Consider the following 27335-nt stretch of genomic DNA (forward strand, 5'->3'; position numbering starts at 1 on the left):
GATCTCTGGGTCAGGAGGCTGCTGCTTATGAATGTGAGGGCTCCCAGTTCCCTGAGGATGGAACTTCCTGCTGGGGTGTTGGAAGACCCAGGAATACCTGGGTCTCATGGGTATTTTTATCAAATCTAACTGTTCAGCAGGTGAAAAAGATACCCACACTGTGCTAACACAGTCCCTTACTTTATCAATGTCTAGTAGGTATTTATGACTTCTAATCTGCAAGAGAGAGTCTTGCAGTAAAATCCTTCCCACAGAGGTTAACCCCAAACTAGCTTGGCAAAGAGACTCAGAATAATGTCCTTCAAGTTGTCCCAGAAGCAAAGTCATTCCCAGCTGGCTGGGATTGATTAAGCAAGGCTAATCCATCTCTTCTTCATCTGATGCATGTGATAGCTACAGACCAAGGGTTGGAAGCTGCTCTTTAGTTGCTGCATCATCTCTTAAAGTAATGATTTTGTAGAATCCACCTGCTGGTGGAATGAAATTTCACCAACCCCATTGAACAACTGGTCTGTAAAACACATTTGCAAAACGTTTTGTGCTGTCATTTTAATGGGACATCAGTCAGCAGATCCTTGAGGTTGGATGGTTGGATTCTGATCAGGGCTCTGCCACTAACTCCTTACTCTGGGAGAGCACCTCATGTTTATTTAGCAACAGAACACCTGATTCAGTCTCTGTATGATGGAGATTGATCCTTGAAAAGCCCACTTTTGTTTTCAAAGTGTGATGAGCAGAGAAATGATTGTTGTTCTCTTCCAGCTCCGAGTGCTCCGATCAACTGGCGCCGAGGAAAGCTGCTGGGCCAGGGCGCCTTTGGCCGCGTGTATCTGTGCTACGACGTGGACACAGGCAGAGAGCTTGCAGCCAAGCAGGTGCAGTTTGATCCAGAGAGCCCTGAAACAAGCAAGGTGATTCTCATCTCAGCTTCTAAAACACTCTGAGGCCCTGTGCAATGTCTCTCTCTGTCTGTCCTTGAAAGCTGGCGTCTTATTTAGTTCGTACTGAGGTTTCAAGTCATGTGGAGAAGAATAGGAGTCATTTAAAAATTGCTTTTCTGTGTTAGTAACTTCAGCTTGAAACTAAAATCCATTTTCTGGCTTCATTCTTGGCTCTCCTCTCTCAGCTTTTTGGGTTTTTGCCAGGTTACTTGAGGAATACTAGACTGCCCTGTGTTCCTGGTTAGACATGGATGTGAATGAAACTAAATCCAGCAAGAGTTGGGGTTGGGTTTTTTTCTTTTTTGAACAAAAAAAAGCTGCTTGCACATGCAAAACCCACTTCTGGGTTTATATGGTACACCCTGTATCAAGTGCATTAATTACCAGTTTTCACTTCTGAATTCTCTGTGTCCTTAAAAATAAATGGAGCTGTGGGATGTAAATTAATCAAGAACAGTGATGTGACAACACTGGAGACAGGCACTTTGAAATTAGGGGACAACACTCAACTTCCTGCACAGGGGATGCAGCTGGAATGGCTTTTGGGTTCTTTGCTAGTGTTTTAACAGTGCACCAGTTTCCCAATAGTGAAGAAATTCACTTTGAGCTAGAAAACTGATCCATGAAGATTTAATTATTCTGATTTTATATGGGATATTGGTGCCAAGATACGTCCTAAATTGGGAAGTTCTACTATGTCTGTGTTGTAAATCAGTCAGTAACTCTGAGCCAAGGAGGAACAGGCTGAAATATATTTTGAAGGCACTGAAACCCCAAACCTTATACTATTATTTGGTCTGATTAAGCAGCTTCCACTGGTTCCATGTGTGCCTACAACATCCAGGTTCTTGCTCTGAGGTTCTGCATCCTCTCCCAGAGTGAGAGAGCTGAACCTGATACCTTCCCATGGCAGGGCTGGAAAGGTAAAAATGGGACTAACTTGGGGAGAAAACATTGTTCCTTTTTCTGTGAATCCTCATGCTTCAGCCCCTTTGATGTTCCTCCTGTTCAATTCCAGATTCAGCAAGAACCTGATACTTTTTCTGAGCAGCAAACATTTGTGATTCCATCTGAAATTGTTGGATAATGTCTTTGCCTTTGCACTGTGGTCCCCTGTTGTCTGTGGCAAGAGCAAAGCAAAGGATCAGTTTCATGTACAGAGCTGCAGATTCTTTGAAGTAAATAGGAGAGGAAGTTGTTTGTAGGGGTTGATTCCAGTAAATCATCAGTGTGATCAGAAGAGGACTGGGTGACAGAAACTTAACAACTCTCAGCACCTGTTGTTTTGCTCTCCAGTGGGTTGAAGTTCCAGTTCTGTAACTGCATTCAGAGCTGCTTCATAATTACACTCCCTGCCCACAGCTTAGTGAGAGAAGTGAGGTTATACCTGTGTTGTGGGTGGAGAATCCTTTCAGCCACCCGGGATAAAAGGATGCAGATGGCAGAATCAAGGCAAGAAACAAAGTTTTTCTGGTACTAAATCCATGTATGATACAGCCTCTGTTCCATCAAAGCTTCCTCACCAACACTTACCTGCAGATAATGCAGTAAAAATGAACAGGGAGGCCTGGTAGTGTTTGGCTTTTCAAAGAAGCAGATAAAGTGATGTCATGGATTACACTTCTCAGTGTGGTAGTGGTCTCATCCTGCCAGTGACATGACAAATTTATTATTTTTTATATTTATTATATACTTCCTGGGGCTGCAATCTTGTTTTCTCCTTCAACATCCATAGGAGGTGAGTGCTCTGGAGTGTGAAATTCAGCTGCTGAAGAACCTCCAGCATGACCGTATTGTGCAGTATTATGGCTGCTTAAGGGATCGAGCAGAGAAGACCTTGACCATCTTCATGGAGTACATGCCAGGGGTAAGAGCAGCACAGTCAGGGATCAGAAAGTGAGCTGGCTGGGTTTGTTAGCTGGTTTATTAGTTGTTGTGATCCCCCTAACTATGTCATCCACCTCAGACCCTCTTAGGGCTGTGCCTTCTCACTCTCATAATGCCACCACTTTAATTTATTTATGCCCAAATAACCTCTTTGGTTTTTTCCTTAAGTGTCTTCTACTTGAAACACATTCTCTGTAACAGCCATTAAAGCCAGTTCTTTTCTTCAGTCTAAATTTGTTCTACCAAAATACCTCAAATGACTTGGGCCAACATGTAAATCCTGGTAAGTGAATTACCAGAATTGTGGTACAGCAAGGCTAAAACTGTGAAAAGCGAGGCTTTTGACCCAGATGAGTCTGCTGAACTATTTTATTGCTTGTCTTCATAACAAGTTGTACCAGCAGACAGAACCTCCTTAAGCTGTTTTTGCCATGGAGCCTGTCCTTGCTGTTCTTGAAAAGGGCTCACAGAAAGGCTTTAGCCAGAGTTCATTGCGGGGCCAGCTGGGTGTACAACACCCAGGGCTTTTGGGAGTTGAATGGGCAAGAGTTGTGCTTTGTCACCTCTTTGCCAATTCTTCCTCTTTGCTCTTTGGCAGGGGTCAGTGAAAGACCAGCTGAAGGCCTACGGGGCCCTGACGGAGAACGTGACGCGGAAATACACGCGGCAGATCCTCGAGGGCGTCTCGTACCTGCACAGCAACATGATCGTGCACAGGGACATCAAGGGTGAGAGCAGGCCCAGGGCAGACAGCTCTCCCAGCACAAAGTGCTCTCAGTTTGAGAGCAGAAAGGTTTCATGTGGGCATGTGCCAGATAATGGTGGCAGTGGGGTTCTTGATCGCATTGCGGTTTTGGTGTCTCAACCTCAGTTTGTGTCCACATAAAAGCTAAGCTCTAAAGTTTGCTTTTTCCCTGGTGCTTCGTGTTCAGGACCAAGTGGAAATTGACTTGTTTATTGTAGGAGTTCAAAGTGGTTTAATTAGCTACATCTGTTACCCAGCTGACCAGAAAGCAATGCTTGCGCTCACCAAAGCAGCATCCCAATAAAATCCTTCTCTGCACAGCTCTGTTCTCTCTCAGCCCTTGGCCTGGGGGCCCTTCTAGACTGGTTGAGCTGTTTACAGGCACTGTAACAATGCTGGTGCTGACTCAGCTCTCATTTCCCTCCCCCCTTCACTTCCTTGTGTTTTTCCCTGAAGTTTTTCCCATTTACAGCCATTAGCAATTGGCTTGCCTACAACCTGAATTAAAGAAATTATGTTTAGCAGGTCACCTGAGGCTCAATGGGGAAAGAGCCATACCATGAGCACGGGTATTTGGGCTTGGATCTCATTCTGTAGGCTGCAGATCCAACAGCTGGATCTCATGCAAACATCTGTCTTGGTTTTTTTGCTCCTGTCCAGGTGCCAATATTCTCCGTGACTCCGCTGGGAATGTGAAGCTTGGGGACTTTGGGGCCAGCAAAAGGCTGCAGACAATCTGCATGTCGGGGACAGGGATCCGCTCCGTCACGGGCACCCCGTACTGGATGAGCCCCGAGGTGATCAGCGGCGAAGGCTACGGCAGGAAGGCAGACGTGTGGTGAGCCTGGCTGCCACTTTTTTATCAAAACGTGCTGATCACTGCACAGATAGCACCTTCTGTCACCTGAAAATCCAGGTTCACACCTGGTCTGCATGAAAAGTTTAAAGAAAATTGAAGGCACCAGTGTGAATTCAAGACACAATCTTCCGCAGGCTGTGCTTTGCAGTGTTAACACCCAACAGCTCATTTTGTTTTAGAAGAGCACCTGAAGGTTGTCTAGGGAAAGCCCATTCATTTAGATATAAAATGAGAGTTATGCTTAAAATGTACTGGAAATTAATAGAATTTTAGCCTTAAGGAAAGATGCCCAAACCTGGAATAACAGAAAAGATCCAGGTCAGATCAGAGGTGATCTGCATGAATGGAAACTGTGGCTGTGCTATTATTGGCATAGCCAAGGAGCAGCCTTTATCAAAAGAGCAAAATGGTCCTGTGCCAAAATGTTAATTTTGAGGGCCTTAAAAAGGTGAGATTATAAAAGTAAACAACAGGGACAAAAGGTCTGGTTGTGCCTCCACAGTAAAGCAGGACCTGTTTCCTGGACAAGCAGAGAGTGGAAACACAGCTGGAATGTGTCTTGTGTGCAAAGAGTTAAGTCCTGCAGACTCTCCCTGCTGGGATGCTTGGGGAGAGAGTGGAGCACGTGCCCTTCCCCCTGGGTTGGTGCAGTTGTGGATTTCCTCTTGGTGCTGACATTGGTCCATTCCCATCACGGAGTCGCTGCCATTGGCCAGACTCCAGTTCCTACAATCCCAGTCATTATTTTGGGGGGTCAGAATTTTCCAGTGCAGCTCTGGTCCCAGGGTGGATGTGTATGGCCCAGAGGCTCAGAAACGTAACAAATCCATCCACCTGGCTCTGTGCCACTGCTGCAGGCCCCTCTCCAGTTTTCTTTTTCCTAAATAGCAGAATATGTGAGCTATTTGTTATTGCTGGAGTGACTTGACATGAAAAACATTCCTGCTGTTTGCTGAATATCTTAAAGAAACCGGATCTGCTTAAACGGTATAAATCAGTCTAAACAATAATATATCCCTGCTTGCTTTTGAGCAAACCCCCAGCACTTCAGCACACATGGTTTGCATTTTCTGTACTCTCTTCTAGTAAGCCTGAAATGGCTGGAAAACTGTAAAATTTTCACGTTGGATTTTAAACTTTTGTCGACAAATCAGTTCTTGCATATTCACTGCATTTAATTCCTTTCCTCCTTGTCTTGGCAGTTGTTGCAGGTCTGCCTCTCAGCATGCCTTTTCCTTGCATTTCACCTCAAAAGAGGTTTAGTTTTAACATAGAGGAGGCAGTTTTGCCTTTTTAATGTAAAGATGTGATAAAACCACAAGACTGGATATTAAAAACTCACTAATGGCTTTTACTTAATCTGAAGCCTGGAGGAAGCAATTAATCCTTTTTGAATAAACCCCAATCAGTGCAGTGCTGCAGCAGCCATCTTCCCTGGGAAGGTGTTGGAGTCACATTGCCTCACAAAGGTGCTTCAGCCATGTCCCCAGAACATGTCCTTGCTCTGAAGTAGCCTGCAGAGCCCCATTAACTTTACAGGGAGTTTTTCCTTAAGGTAATGATGCATCTGTCCCACAGGGATTTAACTTACTGCCTTCCCAGTTTGGAGCTGTTACGACTTCAATTACTTTCTGACTGATGCTTGGTTTCTTGTGAAGTGGAGATATTATTAGGTTATTTTTTTCCCAACGTGGGCATTTTGAGGCTGTGACTGAAAAGGGATTTTGCTGAAATGGCTTTGTGGGGTCAACAAGCTCTAGTTCACTGAACCTTGAGTGTTAAAAAGTCTGTTTTGTACCTTGCAACTCAGCAAGTTGAGCCTCTGAGCAGCTTGTTCTAGTGGAAGGGGGCAGGGGGTTGGAACAGGATGGTCTTGAAGGTCCCTTCAACCCAACCCATGCTGTGACTCTGTGATTCTCCGAGTGCCTTGGAGTTACAACAGGAGCAGCAGCACCTGGAGTACCACAGAGGTCCAAGGGTGCCTTCAGGGACGTCCCACTGGCACCTCTTGTCCCCTGATCACACAAATGTTTCCTGAGAGGAGAAATTGAGCAAAGGGGAGGAGGACATGTGGCACTTTCCTGGCAGCAGGAAAAGCAGCTGTTGGCAGCTCTGGCTCTGAGTGGGGACACACACTCCCCCAGGAGCTGCTTGGGAGCTCTCCCTGAGCACTGGGCATTCCTGAATGAATTCTCACTTGTGTTTTTTTGTCCTGTCTGCTTTGCAGGAGCCTGGGCTGCACCGTGGTGGAGATGCTGACAGAGAAGCCCCCCTGGGCAGAGTACGAAGCCATGGCAGCGATCTTCAAAATCGCCACGCAGCCCACCAACCCCCAGCTGCCCTCCCACATATCAGAACACTGCCGGGACTTCCTAAAGCAGATCTTTGTGGAAGCCAGGCACAGACCCTCTGCTGAAGAGCTGCTCAGACACCAGTTTGCACAGCTCCAGTACTGAATTACCTCCCTTGCTCGCAGCTCCTGCCGGGCTTTCCGTGCCCTGTCTTTGTCTAGTTGCAACTGCCCATTGTGGTGCTGCATCTTCAAAATGCCAACTCAGCTAGGGCCCAGGCCTTTGGGAAGTTGTGCCAAGGAACCTGGGGTCTGCTCCTCGTGCCTGATTCCTTCGTGTGCTGGACTGATGTTCATCCTGTCCGAGCAGAGCTGCATTTTTGCCCCAAGTTCCCTGGATGTGACCTTGCAGCTGGCTGCGTGCTTTCTGCAGGCACAGGAGGGGAATCTGAGCAGTGGCATCACTGACTGAACACAGGAGAAATCTGAACCCAAGTGGGAGCTGGAGGAGCTCCACTCTGTCCAAAACAGAAACGTGCACCAGCCTCCAGAGCAGCTCTGCCTGTGGGAGTCCCTGGTTTTCCCCTCCTGGGGCTCCAGAGGTGTCTCCAGTACCTGAATCCAGCACAAAGCCATGTCATGGAGCATGTGCTCACTAGAGGATGGTATTTTTTCTTCTTGAGTATTCAGCATCTGAAGGTGTTCAGAAGAGATATTGATTCAAAAGTCTGTGAATAGTGTTATTTTGTACTGGAGCCGTGGATTTGGGGCTGGGGGAGAGGGAGGGCTTTCCAGCTGAATGTCAGGATAATCAGACAAGTTTCAGCAGAGTGCAATCACTCCAGGGCCTGAGGGAAGGGCTCTCCTGTTAGTGCTGGAAAATCTGGAGCCAGGTTTGATGTGTCCCAGCATTAGTTTGTGTCACACCAAACAAATCTGTGCTCTTGCTTCCTCTCTCTGGGGCTGCTGGGTCCAAACAAAACCCCTCTGGAAGGGAATTCAGTGGAATTCAGCTTCCTCCTGCATCTGTCTCTTTGGCTGGTAGCTTTTTACCATCCTTTTAACCAAAGATAGTCCAGCTGGTGCCCAGGAAATTACTTCAGAGTTTCTTTGAGCTCATGGCCTAATGGAAAATTGAGGGTTTCTTGGGGAGAATTACCTGGACACTTGTGCACAGGAAGCTGGAACCAAGCTCAACCCTTTGCTGTGTGTTGTTTGAATTACAGTGATCATTTCAAAGTTCCATAAAAATGTTATGGCCTAACTTTTGTAGGAGTCAGGTCAAAGAGGGAACCTCAGACAGCATTGAAAATGGTAGCAAATATCTAAAATTACCTGGAGATCCCCAAGAAGGTACCAGCAAAGCATATCCAAGTGATTGTGCATTTGAAGGATTGCACAAGTCAGAGGACTGAGGTCCTGATGGCCTCAAATCCTCTGTGCTGATTTGGGCACTAATAATCTTTATTTCACTCGTGAAAGACCAGCAGTTTTTAAGTGCTGGGGATTCATGGAGTGGTTATAAGTTATCTCTGAGAAATGAAACTAAGAAAAGCAAATGTTAATTAACTAAAATATTGCTTTACAGGGCAACACTGAAGGTGTTCTGCTCTTGTGGTGGAAACCATATTAAGGTTCCACACACCTCCACTCTTCTCCCCCAGAAAAAATTGAAAATTGTTTCATAATGCAGTAAAATTAAGTTTTTAAGTGAATACTAATAGCAGGATAAGGCAAGTTTTAATGAAACCAAGCTCCTTCAACACGTGAAAAATACTGTGTTGAATTAAAAGAGGGAAAAAAAGGACCCTAAAAGCCCCAACCAACCAAAAGTCCTGAAAAGCTTTAACGATATGAAATGTTTTTTCTGTGCCAAACCCAGAGCAAAGTGTAGCCAATAAAAACTGGTGTTGGTTTCCTCTCCAGGCTCCCTGCACTACTCCAAGGATGCACTGTCCCACTTGTGGGCACCTAGGGGATCCCTTTTGTGAAAGCCCTTGTTCCATAATTTATTTAATTATAGTCAGAGCACTTCAGCTGATCTTTTCCCAGCCAGGAACTTGACTCCAGATTGTCCAGACCCTTGGCCTGACTTTTGGGCTGCACTTCAGCGTTGCCACGAGGGGAGCTGAGGCTGTGATGCTCCTGCTCAGTCTAGGGAGCTTTTCCACCACTCTGCTGGGAGTGTGGGACCATCCCTACAGTCTGCATGACAAAAGCAGAGGTTCAGCACTGCTGGGAGCCCAGCTCTTCAAGCCTTGCATCCTAAATATACCAAAGATTGGAGTCTTCATCACCTGCAGGAATCAGGAGCACGGTGACATCTGCGGGGGTTTCCCTCTGTCCTTGGCTTGTCCTCACCAAATCCACACCTTCTCCCATGGGTTTTTTCCCTTGCTGTCCCACGTGCTGTGATCTGGGAGAGAACATGGCTTGAGGAAAGGGCGGAACTTCTGTCAAAGCAACTCAACCCTCAGGAGCTGCTGTGGCTTTTACCTCACCCGCGTCACGGGAGGCGCTTCCAGGGCAGAGCAGGAGCAGCCAGGACTGATGGCTCAGAGCTGTCCCCAGAGCTGCCAGCCCTTCCCCGGGCTGGATTTGCATCCTTTTTGCCAAGCCCTGCATTCCAGCCCGGGATGGGAGCAGCAGCACCCGCTGTACAGTGACAGAGAACACGGGGCCAGCTCGGACTGGCGCGTTCGGCACAGGAACAAGCCAAAGCATTACCTGTATGTTTGGAGATGCACTTTTATGAATGTAGTTTATATCGCTCTTTTTTAGCTCTTTTTACATCATGTAAACGGTGATGCCTCATAAATTTGTTTTGGTTTTTTTTAATTTATATCGTAAAAGATCATATTTGGTGATTTTTATATATATCGACTGTTATGGGGTGGGGGGGAGGTGGGGAAATAAATCTGACGCCTTTATGAATTTAAAAAGGAAAAAAAGCAGCTGGTTTTGCAGAGAATTTGCTGATGGTTTATAATGAGAAGAGCCAAGCCAAAATGCCTCTTTGTTTCCTCACTGCCCTCTTGATTATGGAAAAGGAAGATCTGGATTCCTGAGTCCACTGCTCTGATGAATAACTTGGGGCTGACATTGATACCAGGGGCTTTTAACAGCCCTGGCAGCAAAAGAGTTTCTAGTGGACAGAAATGTAATTATACCTCAGAATTGAATTATATCTGGCCTCTTTATCCTGGCGGACTAGGAAAAAACTGGGAATAAACTCATTTAGGGAAGAGTGGAGGAGGAGTGCCAGGCTGACAATAAGCTATTGTGTCAGTTCCAAATGTCATGTTGGATTTCCTGCTGTTCCTTCCAGGGAGGGATATGCAGGGAATATTGAGAATTGGCGTCCCTGATGGAAGGTGCTGCAGAACTAGAGAATATTCTGTTTGACAAAGAATTTCTTATCAGAGTCCCAGTGTCCTGGAATGGTTAAAACTAATCAGAAAAATGTCCAAGATTCCCATTGGAGAGGAACTTCTCTGAGGCAGCTGGGAAACAAAGCAGTGACATTTTGGTCTTGGTGTGACGATTCTGTGCATTCCAGGTTATTTGCTGGTTCTCCAGAAAATCCCATCTTTGCCCATTCTGTGGCAGTTAGGTTGCATCAGTTTGGATGGGGTTTGGGGTGGTTTTTTGCCTAATTTGGAATAATATTGCAAAGGACTGGAAGCTGCTCCAAAGAGTTCCCATTGGCACCAGTTACCAACATGGACTGACCAGGAGGGAAAAGGCAGATGTGCCAGGAGCAGTTCAAAAAGGAAGAAAAGGATTTTTTATCACCATAAGTGATGCAAAGCAGGGAGAAGGGGCTTTAACCTGGATTGTGCAGAAGACCTTGACCCAGTAGTCTCTATTTACCGACCGGGGGCTTGCAGTGCAAAGCCAGGCCAATGTATCATTTTATTTACAATAAAATTATCATTTATATGAAAGCCTGGTTTGGTGACTGTCCTTTTAAAAAGCAAGAATTTGGAGAAGGAAGGCCTCTGTGTTTCAGACAAGTGGAAGATACCATGAGGTCCCTGCCAGAAATGGAGCTTGCCAGCTGAAGTGGAAGAATCTGGGTGGTTTTGCTTGGCTGTAACAATGATTTGGGGACAATGAGCTTTGCTGTCCCTTAGCAGGGCAGGAGAATGGGTAACCACATCTCCAAATACTTTCAGGTTTGATTTCTTTTCAGCTTGCTGTGTTAGGAACAAACCAGAATAGCGCTGCTATAAAATTCATCTGTTCTCCTTGCTGAAAGGCTGATTTTTTCCTGTTCATGCAGCTTCTCTCTTTGGTGTCACTGTCACCTGATCAGTGTCTGGCTGCCACTCTGTCCCTTGAGGAGCTGGCCTTGCCAGTCACCTTTTCCTGGGGTGTAGCTGCTGTCAGTGACACACTGGGATATTTGTCAGTGTGAAATGTGAACAGGTCAGAAGGGGGGAACCAGCTGATGCAGAACCCCATGAACCCAGCACAGGTGTGACTCCTGGGCTGAGACCCATCAAGTGCAGATGTCTCAGAACAGAAATGTCTCCTGGAACCAGAGCAAACCTCCTGGCACCCCCTGTGTGTCAGAGCCCCCAGCTCCTGCCTTTGCCCAAGGAGGGCCCTGGGAGCTCTGGCACCTTCACCTTTCTGCTCCTTTCCCCTCAGTGTGCTCAGTTTGATGCAATTCACATCTTGGCCTTGTCTGATGGTCAGTTTTCTCCTGGACTCCCCTTCTGGTCACTCCTCTCAAAAGAAAGTAGCTCCACAGTAATTCTGCTTTCCAGGAATACAGAGTGTGTATTCCTACTTTCCAGAAATACAAAGTGTGTGTTCCTAACTGGGATTTCCCCACAGACACAGAATATCCCGAGCTGCAAGGGACCCACAGGGAACATCCTGTCCAGTTCCTGGCCCTGCACAGGACACTGCAGGAATTGCACCTGTAGTGTGGTGGTTGAGCAGGGGCTGGGAGAAGAAAATATTTGGAGCCTTGAAAGTAGAAATGATCAGCCTCGAAATACTGACTAAAGCACAAAAGAAATGCAGAAAAGACCCTCAACTGTCTTTTTATTTCTGGTAATTTGTGTTATGTGTGCTGTATGGCCCAGGGGAAGGGGACTTAAGGTACATTTCCTCTCTAAATCCACTTCTGAAGCAAATAAAATATAAAAATCTCTACAGAGGTCAGCTGTACTGCACTGCTTGTGGCTCTTTCTTTGGGGTAGTAAAGTGTGAACCACAAAGCAACTTCTGGATTTAATGCTGCTTGGGTGGGGGTGTATTGCATTATAGCCAGGAAATGCTGGCACAATCCTCTCTCGTGGCACTGGTTCTGCTGCTGAGCTCTGCCTGGTGCTCTGCATCTCATCCAGAACTGGACAGCTGCATGGGATGCATGCATATGGATTTGTGTGGAGTCACACTGATTTTTCTTTTTCCTCAAACAGCTTTTATTACATGGCTGTGCTGCCTTGGATCCTTGTGCTCTGGAAATTCCCTGAGCTGAAAGGCAGGTTGCTGCTGGAAGCCCTGTGCTCACAAAAAGAAGTCGTGGGGGTGTGATACAAAGAAAGATTTGATCATCATCCTTTGTTCCTGGGTGGCAAGAGCAGCTCTGCCCTCGAGAGGAGCAGAGCAGTGGCCTTGGGGCATTTCCCTGCTCTGCTCTGAGCCAGGGGTTGTTCTTGTGCTGCCAGTGCAGCTCGAGCTCACTGCACCCACCTGGAGCTGTGGCATCCCCACCCTAGGCTGCAGCTTCTGCTGCTTCTCTGGCTGCTCTGCTGGGATCACCCTCCCCTGGAGCTGCTGCTCTCCTGCCCTCCCTGTCCCCTGAAGGAATTCATCACAGCCAAGTGCAGCTCTGGGCAACATCCTCAGGGGGCTGCAGGCAGAACTGATCTCCCAGCTCCTGCTTCTCTTGCCAGATGCTGCAGGGTTCTCTGTCACCTTCTGTCCCCAGAGCTCTTGGCTTGCCCAGCTGGAGGAGGTCTGAGGTCAGAGCTCACCAGGGGCTGCAGCTCCAACCTCTGCTCATCACCAGGGACAGGACTCAGGGTGGAGAATGGCCTTTAGATAAAATCTCAAATTTCAACTCAGAGGAGGGAAGGAAAGATCATTATTTCTCTGGTTTCATGTTCTCTTTCTAACTGAAAACCCAGTCTGAAAAGCCTGGGGGTTCCTTGCTTTCCTACCCCCCTGAAATCATCCTGCATGGTTCAAATGCTGCTCGTCCTGCTGGGCTGCAGCCTGGGAGCTGAGGGAATGGGAAGTGAGGCCAGCCAGAGGCAGGAAGTGGAACCGAGGGCTCTGCTTTCATTTTCTGAGCCTTCTGAAGAAGGAAGGGGCCGGGGAAGGGGCCCCAAGCCTGCAGCATCACAGCTCCCCAGCAGGGCTGCTCAGGGGTGGCTTTTTGGGGGTGCAAACCCCAAAATCCCCCTGAGAACCTTGCCAGGGTCTGTGTGCACAGTCCCTGTGCTGGCTGTGTGTCCCCAGACCATGCCTGCCCAGGAGCCCTTTGAAAAAGGTTCAGTGAAAATAAGAATTAACTTGTCCAGCCTCAGGCTCCTGTGGTCACTCAGCCAGTGCTGTCCCCAAAATCAGACGTCAGTGTGACCTGGGTCACTGTGGAGCTGCTGCCTGGCTGTGGGTGCACCCCCTGAGCCCCAGAAGGGCTGTACTGAGCAGGGGGGGCACCACAGGGGCTATTTGTGCCATCTCGTCCTCCTCTGGACCACCCCTCCCCATCTTTCATCCTTATCTCCTGTTTCCATGGCTGTGTCTGGCTTCTCCCAGACAGGACGTGCTCGGCAGAGCTGATGGGATCAGTCAGGGATGTTGATATCACAGGCTGCTGCTCTGTGTGGGGGCTCTGAAAAGCCCAATTCCTGTAAAATTTGAAAGACATGGGGCTCCTGAGCACAGCTGTACCAAGTGTGCCTGGAGGAAAGAGGTAAATAATAATTAAAACCAGACTCATCCACTTGCTCTGGTTTTCCTGCATTTTGGCTCATTAATTAGTGTGGACTGTGCTATCCAAACCAGGGGACTGGGAGTGGGGTGGGCCCAAGGCAGACTGAGGCCAGCCCAGCACCGATCCCATCCTGCCCCCTCAGAGCCACTGAGGGACAGGCACTGACGTGGAGGGGAGAGGGTGAGACATGTCAGGGCAGAGGGGTGGGTCTAGGGGATGCCCAGGCTGGTGAAAGCCTTTTGAGGGTGGTCTGGGCTCCCTTTGGAAGCTGGTGGAAGGTTCCAGCTGGGCTGTGCAGCTCACAGGGCAACACTGATGTGGAGTTTGAAATCCTCATTCAGTTTCCAAAAACGTGGGGGCTTCCAGGGGGGCTTCTGGTCAGGGGCCTGCACTCTGGTCATCTGTGCTCATCTGTGCCTAGTCCTCATGGTGTGCAGGACCCCTCTGAGCACTCCCCAAAGAGCAGAGGGCTCTTTCCCTTCCCTCCCCCCCAGCCTCACTCACACACAGGGATCCAGGAATACTTCCAGGGACAAGCTCCTTCCACACTGCCTGGGCAGTAAGAGGCAGAGCTGACCACTTGTCCCACCTCCCCAGGCCCCTGGGAGCACAGGACGAGACAGGGAAGGCTGGGAAACCTTGTATTACAAAAATAAAGGCGCGCAGGTGAAGCTGCCGCGAGGCTCCAGCGCAGAACGTACCAGTGGAAGGCAAATATAAAAAACAGACACTGAAACCGTGGCAGGGCAACATCCTTAAGGCTGAAACCATCCCAGCTGAACTGAGCTGATGTAAAACCAAGGACCCTCCTCAGCCAGAGCCCCAGCAATGCAGGGCTGGCAGAGCTGGGAGCTCTGCAGTGGCTCCAGGCTGGGTAAGCCCCCAGCTCATCCCTTTTCCATGGTGACAGGGCTGGGGGGTCCCATGGGGGGCATTGCTGCTGCTCTGATCTCACTGGAGAGAGGAGCCTGCAGAGAGGAGGGCTTCAGGTGTGGGGACTACACCCTGCTCACCTCTGCCCTGTCCTTACAGCCTGCAGGACCCCTCTGAGCACCCTCCAAAGAGGGGCTCCCCCTCTCCCTGCCCCAGGTCCTGCTCTACATCAGCTCAGTTCACCCAGCTCAGCTCCTGCAGGGCTCCAGAGCGGGGCTGGTCCCGCTCACGCCGACTTGGTGCTGCTCTCCACCTCCTTGTGCACCCACAGCTCCTTGTGCTGCTTGCGCCCGAAGCCTTCGTCGTAGTTGCCTTTACTCTTGAAGAGCTGCTGGAAGTGGGGCTTGCAGTAGAATTCCCCGTGGAGCGCGGCGTAGCTGCCCAGGCTGGGGAGGGAGGGCAGGGTTAGCCAGGCAGGGAGACTGGGATGCAGCCTGGGGAATGGAGGGGGGCTTGGGGACACCGGGACAGCAGAGGGGACAGCGTGCAGGAGGGGACCCTTAGGGCCAACAGCTCCCTCCCACCAGCAGAGGCTGCTGTGAGTAGAAATGAGGGGTCAGCCTCGGCTTTGAGTCCTCTAGAAGGAGGCTCTGGCTCAGCTCCGTGTTCCCCTGGGGCTGCTCTCAAGGGGAAGCATCTCCCCTTCCACACCAGGGAGGGTTTGGCTGCCCCTTGAGCCCAGGTGTGCAGATAAACCTTTGCTTTGCTGTGCTGGGTGGGCTGGGGGTCTTTGGCCAAGTGAGGGGCTGTGATGGGGGGCACTGTCTGGGAGGGTCCCAGCACGGGGACAGCCTGGCTCACCTGAGCTTGGCGTGGCAGTGCTTGCAGCAGAAGCAGGAGTTGTGGAAGACGAATTTATCGGCCACCAGGCGCTCCATGGGGTACACGGTTTTCTGGCAGGCAGTGCACATCTCCTTCACCTGCGCCTTCAGGCTGAAGGACTGGCCAAGGGCAGAGCAAAGGGAGACAGAGGATGAGGAAGGAGTTTGGGACAGCCTAGATCCCTGCACTGCCCTCTTGTCTTCCCTCCATTCACGGGAGCACTGGGGGAAAGGAAGCAGCCCCACCTCCCTCACCTTCCCTGGGCCACTCCTGATGCTGGGCTGGGCTGGAGCTTGGCCCGTGGGCTTTTGGTCCTTCCACCCTTGCCAAGGATCAGCAGGATGAGCCCTGGCACAGAGCTGTGGCTGCCCCTGGACCCCTGGCAGTGCCCAAGGCCAGGCTGGACAGGGCTGGGAGCAGCCTGGGACAGTGGAAGGTGTCCCTGCCATGGCAGGGGTGGCTCTGGGTGGGCTCTGAGGTCCATTCCACCCCAGGCCATTCTGAGATGATTCTATGGAGCAGAAAAAGCAAAGGTACCTTGGAGCGCTGCACTGTGCTGCCTCCTGAGCTGGTTTTGGCCTCCTAAAAAGGGAAGGAGAAAGCAAAATGAGAGCTTGGCACAGACCCCTCTGTGACCTGTAAACCATCACCCGTGGCCCCACACAGCAGCTCTGCTCCAGATGCTGCTCCTGCCCCTTGGAGCAGGGTCATTAGCTCCTCTTGCTGGGGGTGCACAGGGCTCAGGGGGCACTGGCCCATTCCCCCTGGGCATAGCTGGGTGGCCCTTGCTGTCCCAGAGCCTCTTGGGGCTGAGGTTTTGTTTCCAGTTCCTCATTTCAGCCCCTCTGGGGCTGTGCAGGAAACGAGGGCACCTCGGGGGTGTGGGGAGGGCACAGGGCAGGGGCAGAGCTCTGAGCTCTGGGGCTGCCCAGCCCTGCAGCACCAGGGCACAGACCCAAGCACTGAGCAGCCTCTCCCTGTGCCCCAGGGTCTCCCTGCACCGTGTCCCATCTGCAAATCCCTTCCAAACCCCCCCTGCTCCCCCCTCACCAGGGCACATCCTGCACCCACCCCACACCTGCTGGGTCCCTGACAGCCACCCCAGGGGTTTCACCCTCCTTGGCACTGATGGAAGTGCTCCCTCCTTCCCAAAGTCGGGATCCAAGGGCACCCCAGCAGGGTGACCAGCCAGGGCTGGCTCATCCCCCTCACACCTTGTTCCCAAGGTCGGGCAGGGTGACCCCAGGACATCCCCCCAGGATGTCACCCTGCTGTCCTGGCCCTTCCTCTGGCTGCAGTTTGGCTCTGCCCGCCCAGCACTGCCCCTCTCTGCCCCCAGGCTGATCCCCACCCCCTGTTCCTCCCGCCTTGTCCTTCCCCATCGTTTCTCCTTTGTATTTTTGGAAACAGTTTGTCCAAGAGAGGCACAGGAAGCTCTCCCCTCGCCGAGCTGCCTCCTCAGAGGTTTCCCAGCTGCTCTCACTGCCTGAGGTCAGGGACTGATCTTCCTCCCAGTCCCACGGGGCTGGAAGCAGGAGCCAAAGTCAACAGTGGGACACGGGCAGCGCGGAGGCTCCGCCTGTGTCAAACCAGTTGCATCCCTTGGCACTGGGAGAACAACCGCAGGTGCTCTCCCGGGGTTAGGATTTAACAGGCTGTTTCCAGGCTCAGCTGAGCAGAGCTGAGACATCCGTTCCCAAGGCTGCAGCAGCCCAGGGCTGCTGTCACTTCTCGGCAGCCTCCTGGCCAGGCACGCTCTCCATTCCATATCTGACAGATCTTCCCTCGGGGCAGGGCCGTATCCTGTCCCAGCAGGAGATGTTCTTGAACCTTTATGTTTTTCCATCTCCAATCACTCCAGCCCTCAGCAGCAGCTCGAAGGCTCTCAATTGTGATCAAGGAAAGCCATGGAAACACAAACAAACAGCCAGCAGCTCGAGGAGCTGTGGATGCAGCAGAGCCTGAGGCTGGAGCCCAGCGTGCTCAGCAAACAGCACCTTCTGCTGGAACATTCCTCTCCCCAGTTCTGTTTGAGTAGCTGTGACTGTGCCTCTGATCACCCTAAAATGTCAGGGCAGGAACAGAGCTTCTGTGCACAGCCTTCCCCCCTGAGAACCCAAACCCAGCTGAAATTCCCACACAAACCCCAGGATGCCACGTACATGAGCTGGGGCTGGGCTGGCGGCTCCCGTGGCCTGGAACATGGTTCCTCTCCCTTCTCCCTCTGTTTAATCCTGAGCTGGAAGGCCGTGGGTCGATGCTCCCTGCAGTGGTGTCAAAGACAGACCTCTTGCAACACCTGGAAAGGAAATGTCATCAGGAGTGGGGCTGGTTTCATCACCAAACCCAGCAGGAGCTGCTGAGTGCTCAAAGCTCCCTCCAGGGTCAGATCAGCCCCGCTGGGCTGGGGCTTCCTGGGGGAGCCCAGAACTGAGGCACACAGAACTGGACAGGTCTGGAATACTGTGATAGCAGCAGGGTTTGGGGCTCTGAACACCTGGAAGGTGATGGGATGGCTTCTGCTCCAAGCCCACGTGTGGAAGCACCTGCCAGACAATGACCACGCCACGGGCAGCAAGGCTGACCCCAGACAAAACAGCCAAACCAGCAGCCCGTGTCCCACTAACGCAGCCACTAAAGGACTGGTGTTGCTGGAGGAAGGACTGTGGTTTTAGTCTAATTTTAGCCCAGAAAAGTCTCACGGTTCACAGCTCAGCAGAGCAAGTGATGGGGATTTTGTCTTCTGGAGGAGCCTTTAGGCTGAGCCCTGTGCTGAGTGCCTGGGAGGATGAGGCTGACAGGGCTGGGACCAGCACAGGAAAAAACACCAGCATTGCAAATCACCCCTTTTGGTAAAAAAGAGCTAAAAAGGCACTGACAGCTCCTCAGGGGGTTTTCCCCACCACACTTTACCTTCAAAGCACCCGTGAAGGATGAGCCCTGGTTTGAATACAGAGGACAGAGCTGTGGGGTTGAGTGATGCTGGCAAGGAAGGAGCAGAGCAGAGAAAAGGAGGGTGAAGGGGTGGCTCTGCAATGGAGGCTGAAAAACCAGCACCTGCCTGGGGCTGCTTTCCTGTCCTACTGAACCCCCTTGGCCTCATATTGCCACCCCAAAAACCCTTCCTGCTGCCCAAGGACTGGGCTAGACCCCGAGAAAGCCCCAGGGCAGAGACATGGCAGGGTGGAGGGCTTGGGGCAGGGGCATTTCCTCAATGCCCACCTCACAGGGGCATTGGCAATCATGTCCTGAGTTTTAGGGGGCTCTTTGGCTGCCAAACCCCCAGCTGACAGCAGGCTTGAGTTACATCCAGCAAAGCTCCTGAAATTCATGGCTGCTTTCAGAGCTGAAAGACCATTTCCCCAGGTCCTGGGCACTCGGTGGGTGCCCCTCACAGCCCTGGGGCTGCACAGCCCTGCTTGCAGACGTTTCACAGCCTCAGCTGAGGCCCAGCCTGCTCTATCAGAATCATTTCCCGTCTCTCTGTGGTTTGGTTGTTATTTCCTGCTCTCAGGCAGCTGCTGCTGAACCCAGCATCTGCTGCGGGCCAGGGCCCACCCCACAGCCCCTGCCTGCCCCCATCCCTGGGGCAGGACCTTCTCTTCGTGCCTCCAGGGTCTGTCAGGTCCTACAGCCCAGCACAGACCCTGCAGGGGACATGAGGGACCCAGAAAACCTGGTGTCCCCACTGCACACCCACACTGTGTCCCACACTGACACGGAGGCACAACCCTCCCCCTTTTCACCTGCTTTTCACCTTCACCCCAGCCTTTCTTAAAAATGTTTGTCCTCCCCAACTTCCCTTCCCTCATCTTCCTCCCCAACCCCAGCCACCTTCTTCCCCTCGGTGTTTCCAGACTCCCCACACCCCTCCTGCCCTTCCCCAGAAGCTGCTCCAGTGGAAGGTCCCTGCCATGGCAGGGGGTGGGATGAGATGAGCTTTAAGGCCCCTCCAACCCAAACCATTCAGGGGTTCTCTGATAAGCTCATTTTTACTTCCACCAACTATTTGCTTCTCTTCTCCTCATGCCCCCAAACCCCTTTCCCTTCAATTCCACCCTGACTGGCACCATAACTGCCAGATCTGACTGTTCCAAACCTCAGCTCCCTAAAGGCCTTAGCCACTTGGCCTGGGAACAGCAGGAGGGAGGACTGTCCTCCTCTCCAGGTCATGCCAGCAGTTCCAGGTTTTGGGTTCAGGACAAGGTGTGAACCCCTTTGCCTTCCAGCCTTTCTCATCCTGCCCTTGTAGCAACTGAGAGCTCCAAGCAGGGAGCAGTTTGAGGGGAGGAAAGCAACGCTGCTCCATCACAGAGCTTTTCCCCAACAGCCTCCTGCATCCCCTCTCACCTTCCTGCCTGACCCTGGGGCAGATGGAGGGAGAGGGAACATCTGGGGTGGCCCCTCAAGGCAGCCCCCCGACCTCAGCCTGCCTCTGAAGGGTCAGGTTTCCTGCAGCCGGGAGGGGTGCAGGGAGCCTTTCCCCCTTCCCCTCTCCAGAGGGGCCACCAGGGCTGGCCCAGTGCAGGCCCAGCAGTGCAGGCCCAGCAGTGCAGAGCCAGTGCAGGCCCAGCAGTGCGGAGCCAGCAGGGTTGTCCCCAGTGCAGGCCCACCAGTGCAGGCCCAGCAGTGCAGGCCCAAGCAGTGCAGGCCCAAGCAGTGCAGGCCCAAGCAGTGCAGGCCCACCAGTGCAGGCCCAAGCAGTGCAGAGCCAGCAGGACTGACCCAGTGCAAACCCAGCAGTGCAGGCCCAGTGCAGAGCCACCAGTACAGGCCCAGCAGAGCTGTCCCCAGTGCAGGCCCAGCAGTGCAGGCCCTAATGCAGAGCTAGCAGGGCTGACCCAGTGCAGAGCCACCAGTGCAGGCCCAGCAGGGCTGCCCCAATGCAGGCCCAAGCAGTGCAGAGCCAGCAGTGCAGAGCCGCCCCAATGCAGGCCCAGCCGTGCAGGCCCAGCCCGGCGCGTTCCGCCAGGGAAGGAGCCTGAGCGCGGAGGGCCAGGGGCCCCTCTCTGCCAGATGGTTCCCATTAGCAGCCCCAGGAAGGGTTTGTTTATTTCAGGGATCACTGCTCCATTGCAGGAGGCTTTCCCAAAGGCAAAGCACGGCGTGGGGGAGCCGGGCCCCCTTCCTCCTCCATCCTGGGAGGACGTGGAGTGTCCCCAGAGCATGGCGAGGCACGGGCAGGGGAGGCAGCTCAGAGAGGCTGCCAGGCCTTTCCCCAGGAAATCTTGGGCTGAGCTGGTGGCTGTGGGGATGGATGGCCACGAGATCCTGTGCAGGATCAGTGAAACCCACACACAGGGCAGCGCTGACCCTCCAGCTCCACGGCCATCATCCCTCTCAGCTGGCCAGTGTGGGGAAGAGGTGAACAGGAGCTGGAAGAGCCTGTCTCCTGAGCCTGGGAATCACCCAGCTCCCAAGGTTCAGTTTCTGCAGTCTTGGGGTCTCACAGCTGACCCACACCATGAAACAAAGTGTGGTGTAAAACCAGCATCAAACAGGCCAGGCCAGAGCCAGGCACAGCAGTGCCAGGGAAGGGATGATGGAGTGGTGGCCACAGCTCCTGCTTCAGGCGTGGAATCCCTTAATTCTGCTTCAGGTCTTGGCTCTTGTGTGGCTTTGAGCCAGCCACTTGACCTCATGGTAGTGGGGACACAGAGCAGGGCCCTGCTGGCTCAGCACAGGGTGGAGGACTTCAAGAAGGAGAATCCCAACATTTCTGGGGACACCTTGACCCTGCTCCTGAGATTTCCTGGGGAGTGGGCCTGCACCTGCCTCACCCCACAGCCAGGAGCCACTTTCCAGCAGCCTGCTCCTCTAATCCCCTTTCCATCCACGTTCTGCCTCTTGAGAGGCTGCCAGTGGGCAGGAAATCTGCAGCCGAAATGCTGAGGGATGCTGACAAGGAGTGGTTGTGGGGAGGAACAGGGCTGCCTTTGTCAGGGCAACAATGGGGGACCCACAGGAGTGAGGGAGAGCCCGAGGGAAGCCCCTGCCCAGCCGCTCCCCTCTGCCACTTTCATCCCTGCCTCCCCTGAGGAGGAAGTGCACAGGGAACAGGGCTGGTCCCTGCCCTGCCTCTCACTGAGGGGCACACAGGCCAGGAGGATGCTGCTGGGATTCACCTGCTGTCCAGAAGCAGAAACTGAGGCAGCCCACTCCTGGGATTTGGCTGTGTTTAATGGCATCCATTAAAAATCATGATCTGAAGGGAGTCTCTGCTCCCTGGGATCTCCTTGTTCAGATAGAGCAGAGAAGCACAGCAGAAATCCTGCCAGGAGGATGAGAAGAGGCTTTTTCAAGCAGAGACATATTCTCAGTAGTGCCAGACAAAAATTGCAGGTTGAGAGGTTCAGGCTGGACATTAGACAGAAGTGCTTCACTGGGAGAAATCTTGGAAGCTCTGCAGAAGGGACTAATGAGGTGCAAATTCAACCTGCTGCAAACAAGCCCAACAGACAAACAGAAGCTCATGGCTTCCCTGCCCTTGTCAGCTCTTCCCTGATTTCCTCCATAAACAATTTCCACTTGGAAACATCACCCTGCTTTCCTACACAAATGTACATCCATTTACCATTAGACATTAGTTCTTCTCCCATCATATTTTGCCTCTCGGTGGGATTCATAAAGAGTAACCACATTCAGGAGAAGCAGATTCCTTTGAAGCTGTTCTCACCTGGTGGGCTCTCTGTTGCCACAGCCACCGTGGTGGCCCCTGCAAACAGGTCTGGCAGCTCCACACTGGGAGATCTCAGACCTTGGTATTCTGATACAAAACTCCAGCACCCCTGAACACCTCTGGCCTGATGTGCCCTTACATCCCTCCTTGCAGAAGAATCCAAGTGTCTTCCTTGCATTTTGCTCTCTTTTCCCTGTCCTTTTTCCTGTCTCCACCCAAAATAATAATTTCCTTGGGGCTCTATGACGAGGCCCTGTTGTTTCAGAAGTCATTTATCACATCCAAGGAAGACACTGAGCCAGCGTGACACGAGCTGTGTTAAAACCACCCAGAATTTTGTTCTGCTTGCCAACAGCACATCTTTGATTGCTCTTCCAGAACCTGTTCTAGAAACCCACCTTTCCTTGTACTCCATTTAACAGAGCTGTAATTGCCTGTAATTTCCTCCTTGCTCTAACACAGCCTCGCAGTGTTGCCCTGGCTGATTTCCTCTTGTGGAATATCACCTGTTCCTCACCAGACTCTGGACTGGCATTTCCTGTGGAGTCCCCATCCCTGGAGGGGTTTAAGGCCACGGGGAGGTGGCACTTGGGGACATGGTTAGGGGTGGCCTTGGCAGTGCTGTGGGAATGGTTGGACACTGTGATCTTAGAGAGCTTTTCCAGCCCGAAGGATTCTCTGATTCCATGGGGTGAGCCCATCTCCTGGGCCCTAGAGACCCCACAAAAAGCTTTTGCTGTTTCATCACCTGCAGTAAGAGCAGGAGTGGGTCCAGTTCCAGGCACTCCAAAACACAGCACAGCCTCTTTCCATGGTCCCTGCCTCCACACAAGCCTTACAAAAACCACTGTTTGCTGTCCAAATGCAGATTGTACAAGAAAACACAACCAAAATCATATTGGTAGTTAAATCTCTCCAAATATCATTCTTTTTGAGCTGCCCCAGCTATTTTCAGCCTTCATCTCTATCCTTCCTTTTAGGACCCAAGGTGCCACAGAGCCCAGCATAGGATCTGGTTCTCTGAAATCCACAAGATTGCAGTGGAGCAATGAGTGTGCCAGGAAAAGTAATCCCTGGAGAGGCACATCAGAGGAAGCTGAGGCATCTTGCCACTGAAAAACCCGAGCTGGACATATGGAGAGGGTTATGGGCACACCACAGGAGTGAGAAACATGTCTAAAGTGTGCTTAACACTGATATTGCAATAATCCTTTTGTCCAGATTTAATGTTTTCCATCCCAGGGCTTTTGCTAAGAGCGAGGTAAGCACTGCAACACCCCCAGATGGCAGATAAAAATGACTTAACTGGGAGGGAAAAGCAGACATGTCTTGGGGGGGACATGGCAGCTGCCTGGCAAAACCCTGCAAGAGCTGAGGGTGGGAGAAAAGGAAAAGAAAAACTTCATCACCCTCCAGGGCTAGAGGGGCAGTTGAAGACTCCCAGGAGTTACCCACTGAAGGAAATAAGATGAGGAATTCCCTTCCCTAATGAGAAGTCTCCTGGGATTTTTGCTGACCAAAAAAGGGTCAGGAACCTGGGTTTAGGCTGTGTAAGAAGGAAGATGCATCTCCCATTTTGCAAAGCCCAAGAGGCTGGTTCTGACAGACCCTCAGTTTGGAACTGGGAATTTGCTTCTTGCAGGACTCCCATTTAAAAAGGACATTTACACTGTGGCTGTGTCAGACTTGGTCGATTGCCCTGCAATTATTTTGTAATCTACATTAATAAAGCTGCAGATGTGCTACTCCTGGCCTTAAACACACAACAGCTCAGCTGAGGCACCAGATGTCTTCCCTGTGAGAGCCCTCACACGACGTCTTTGGCAGACAAAGCCCAATTTTCAAGGCTGGATTATCAGATTTTTTACAAAACTGATACCCACACCATGAAAAAAATCAGCAGAAAATTGATCATAAATATGATCTATAAGGTATCTTAGCTTGTTTGAAGTGATCCAAGGGGATTAGACAGATCAGGCTGGTTCAAAACACAGTAAGTAGTTACAGCACCAGAGTGGGACTTGGGAGACCTGGGCTTCATTCCTAAATCTGCTGCTAATTTTGGGTGCCAGTGGAGAAATAATTTCATTTTTTCTGTTCCCCTTTTCCCCCCTCCCCTCGATGAAAACAGAGCTGCTCTCCTTTGTGAAGCCCTGGGAGATCCCTGCCTGTTAAGGGCTATGTCAGAGCCCAGGGCATTTGTGTTGCTATTAAATCTCACAGTCATGCAACAGCCTCCCCAGGGAAGTGATGAAAGACCTGTGGCTGGAAAGGTTTAAACGCAGGCTGGATGAGGCGGCAGGAGCCACACCATCGGGAGCCGGCAGGCATTACCCAAGGGGGACAAGGAGTCGGGATCTAACAGGTTTTCCTTCCGTCTCCGCTCTTTCTGATCAGCTTAATAAAACGGATCTGTCCAGACAACAAAGAGGGGACTAGAGCTGAAAAAACACCCCCCAAACGCGCACCCCCGGAGCGCATCCCCCCCGCACGGGCCTGCTACCGACCCCTCTCCCGGGGCTGCCTCGGGCACGGGAGCTCGCCCCGCTCCCCGGCCCCGCTGTCCGCCTTCCGAACCTCCTTCTCCGAGCAGCCGCCGGTGCTGCGGAACCGGGGGCGAGCCCGGTGCTGCGGGGCAGGGACCGAGACCGAGCCCGGGACCGGAGCGCGGGGGCCGAGACCGAGCCCGGTGCTGCGGGACCGGGACCGAGACCGAACCCGGTGCTGCGGGACCGGGACCGAAACAGAACCCGGGACCGAGACCGAGCCCGAACCCGGGGCGCGGGGCCGGGACCGAGACCGAGCCCGGGACCGGAGCGCGGGGGCCGAGACTGAGCCCGGTGCTGTGGGACCGGGACCGAGATCGAACCCGGGGCCGGGACCGAGACCGAGCCCGGTGCTGCGGTGCCGGGACCGAGCCCGAACCCGGGGCGCGGGGCCGGGACCGAGACCGGTGCTGCGGAACCGGGACCGAGACAGAATTCGGGGCCGGGACCGAACCCGGGGCGCAGGGCCAGGACCGAGCCCGAACCCGGGGCGCGGGGCCGGGACCGAGACCGGTGCTGCGGAACCGGGACCGAGACAGAATCTGGGACCGAGCCCGAACCCGGGGCCGGGGCCGGGACCGAGCCCGGGGGTCGACACCGAGTCCGGTGCTGCGGAACCGGGACCGAGACAGAATCTGGGACCGAGCCCGAACCCGGGGCGCGGGGCCGGGGCCGGGACCGAGACCGAGCCCGGGGGTCGACACCGAGTCCGGTGCTGCGGAACCGGAACCGAGACCGAATCCGGGGCCGGGACCCAGCCCGGGACCGAGCCCGGGGCGGCTCCCGAGCAGCGCAGCCGCTCCCCGGGGCTCTCCCCGCTCCTCTCCATCGCTGCCCCCCGCCCGCCCGCCCCTCGCTCCGGCTCGCCCCGCTCGCCCAGCCCGGCGATCGGGCAGCCCCGGTGCGGGCGAGCCCCGCTGCCGCGGCCGGCATTGTCTGGCAGCCGCCTCCCGCCGCCCCCGAGCTGAGCTCACCGGAGGGTCCGCAGGGCGGGGCCGTGCCGTGCCGTGCCGGGGCCGTGCCGCCCGTGTCCCGCCGCAGAGGCCGCGGCCGTGCAGCGGAGCCGCTTCCTGCGCTGCCCGCGCCGGCTCCGAGCCCTTTTATCGCGGGGCCGCGGCAGCGATTGGCTCCCGGCGCCGAGCCGGCTCCCAGCCGCTCGCTCCTTTGTGTGGAGCCAACCTCTAACCCCAAACCTTCCCCGCTCCCTCTCTGCCTGGTCGCCCGCAGCCTCCCCGACCCCGCAGCGCCGGCCCCGGAGCGACCCTTCTGCTTTCTGGCACAGGGTGCAATTAACCCCCCCGGTAATTAGCGCCTCTCTCCCGTGAGCTGCGAGTGCAGGTTGGCTTCGCCCCAAGCTTTGGACACGGCTCTCCCCGCGTGGCACTCACCCACCCCGGTAAGGGATCCTGGAGCATCCCAAAGGATCCATCCCTCCAGCGTCTGCAAAAGCCTTTTTGCACATTTCCCACACCTCAGCTCGCTGCTTGTACAGGAAGGATCTTATCAGGCAGCAGCAGGAGAGGAGGGTTCCAGTGCTCCCCACTGCTCACCCTCCAAGGGGTACAGCTGATCTGCGGTGGTTTCAGAAATCCAGGGTTATTCCATGCAGAGCTGATGAGCCGAGCGTGGGAGCGGGGCTGTGCAAGGTGGATCTGCCAGAGCAGGGTCCCGTGGGCCGAGCAAAAACACTGCCTGGGCTATAAGAGCAGCTTCCCTTGGAGGGCTGGGATTTCCCCATGAACACGGCAAAACATGGGAAATAAGTATAAATATTGATAGTTAAAACCTGGAGGTGGTTTCACGCCAGCCGAGGAAGCCGGAATGGCCATGAGTCAGGAGAGAGGCAGCAATAACCTGTAGCTCTGAGGATTTTACCTTAAGCTCTCATAGCCCTCCACTGGGCCATAAATGGAGGAAAGTATACAACGGAGTGATGGGAGTATCTTTGAAAATGATGATGATGCTGGAACAAATACTCTTGTTTGGCTCCTGAACACAGTGTGATGCCACTGGAAAGAGCCAAACGCTGGCTGGAGGTGGCCCGAAGCCTGAGCCCAGCTGCAGAGACAGGTGTTCTGTGTGCAGTCTGCCTGAAATTCCCTGTACAAAAAAACCCCCACGACTGAGGAGTTCACGGGAGTGATTGCTGGACAAGGAGAGAGCAGTGGTGCAATTTACCATCTCTGCGTTGCCCAAAGAGCGTCGGTGCCGATCAGGCTGGCTGCCATCGGGTGCGAATAAATGAGGAATTCCACTCCAGATGTGAGCCAGCGGTGGGACAGCCACACGCAGATGGAAGGCTGTGCAGAGAGAAGGGGCTGTGCAGGGCAGGGGGCTGTGCAGAGAGAAGGGGGCTGGGCAGAAAGCGGAGCTCCGGGGGGCTCAGAGCCGAGTTTCGGGGGTCTCAGAGCCGGGTTCCGGGGGTCTCAGAGCCGGGCTCACAGCCGGGCTCCGGGGATCTCAGAGCCGAGCTCACAGCGGGGTTCAGAGCCGGGCTCCGGGGGGCTCTGGGCTCACAGAGGGGCTCATAGCCGGGCTCTGGGGGTCTCAGAGCCGGGCTCACAGCGGGGTTCAGAGCAGGGCTCCGGGAGGCTCAGAGCTGGGTTCAGAGCCGGACTCCGGGGTGCTCAGAGCCGAGTTTCGGGGGTCTCAGAGCCGGGCTCCGGGGGTCT

The 27335-nt window shown here is 53.2% G+C and overlaps 3 protein-coding genes across 5 annotated transcripts in view; 2 read left to right on the plus strand and 1 right to left on the minus strand.

Moving 5' to 3' along the window:
• MAP3K3 (mitogen-activated protein kinase kinase kinase 3) overlaps positions 1-10669 on the plus strand; it is a 29295-nt gene extending 18626 nt beyond the window's left edge. The window contains exons 12-16 of the mRNA XM_039700558.1: positions 763-911; positions 2677-2808; positions 3427-3556; positions 4234-4411; positions 6660-10669. Coding sequence (XP_039556492.1) covers positions 763-911; positions 2677-2808; positions 3427-3556; positions 4234-4411; positions 6660-6888 — 818 coding nt within the window. The 3' untranslated portion in view covers positions 6889-10669. The remainder of the gene's footprint in view (positions 1-762; positions 912-2676; positions 2809-3426; positions 3557-4233; positions 4412-6659) is intronic.
• A 3639-nt stretch (positions 10670-14308) lies between these two features.
• On the minus strand, positions 14309-26232 carry LIMD2 (LIM domain containing 2). Of its 3 annotated transcripts, none has more exons than XM_039700562.1 (5): positions 26214-26232; positions 17601-17737; positions 15976-16020; positions 15418-15557; positions 14309-15002 (listed from the first exon to the last, which is right to left on the minus strand). In XM_039700562.1, exons 2-5 carry the CDS (start codon positions 17640-17642, stop codon positions 14843-14845), a joined length of 387 nt encoding a protein of 128 aa, XP_039556496.1. In that variant the 5' UTR covers positions 17643-17737; positions 26214-26232; the 3' UTR covers positions 14309-14842. The 3 variants fall into 3 exon arrangements, with proteins under 3 accessions (XP_039556496.1, XP_039556495.1, XP_039556494.1); XM_039700561.1 differs by lacking the exon at positions 26214-26232 and adding an exon at positions 26052-26174; XM_039700560.1 differs by lacking the exon at positions 26214-26232 and adding an exon at positions 25638-25885.
• Positions 24037-25972, plus strand: LOC120498177 (transcription initiation factor TFIID subunit 4-like). The gene is made up of 3 exons (XM_039700605.1): positions 24037-24048; positions 24483-24912; positions 25344-25972. Exons 1-3 carry the CDS (start codon positions 24037-24039, stop codon positions 25970-25972), a joined length of 1071 nt encoding a protein of 356 aa, XP_039556539.1.
• Positions 26233-27335: the final 1103 nt, after the last annotated feature.

Source organism: Passer montanus, unplaced genomic scaffold (genome assembly GCF_014805655.1).
Source record: "Passer montanus isolate IOZ18808 unplaced genomic scaffold, ASM1480565v1 scaffold142, whole genome shotgun sequence".
NCBI classification, from domain to species: domain Eukaryota; kingdom Metazoa; phylum Chordata; class Aves; order Passeriformes; family Passeridae; genus Passer; species Passer montanus.

Coding starts and splice junctions, on each gene's coding strand:
- LOC120498177 (XM_039700605.1), top strand. Junction 24,913..25,343: donor CGGGGCGCGGGGCCGGGACC/GAGACCGAGCCC, acceptor GGGGCCGGGACC/GAGACCGAGCCCGGGGGTCG.
- LIMD2 (XM_039700562.1), bottom strand. CDS start 17,642: ATGTTCCAGGCCACGGGAGCCGCCAGCCCAGCCCCAGCTCAT. Junction 16,021..17,600: donor CCAGCCCAGCCCCAGCTCAT/GTACGTGGCATC, acceptor TTCCCTTTTTAG/GAGGCCAAAACCAGCTCAGG. Junction 15,003..15,417: donor CACTGCCACGCCAAGCTCAG/GTGAGCCAGGCT, acceptor CTCCCTCCCCAG/CCTGGGCAGCTACGCCGCGC.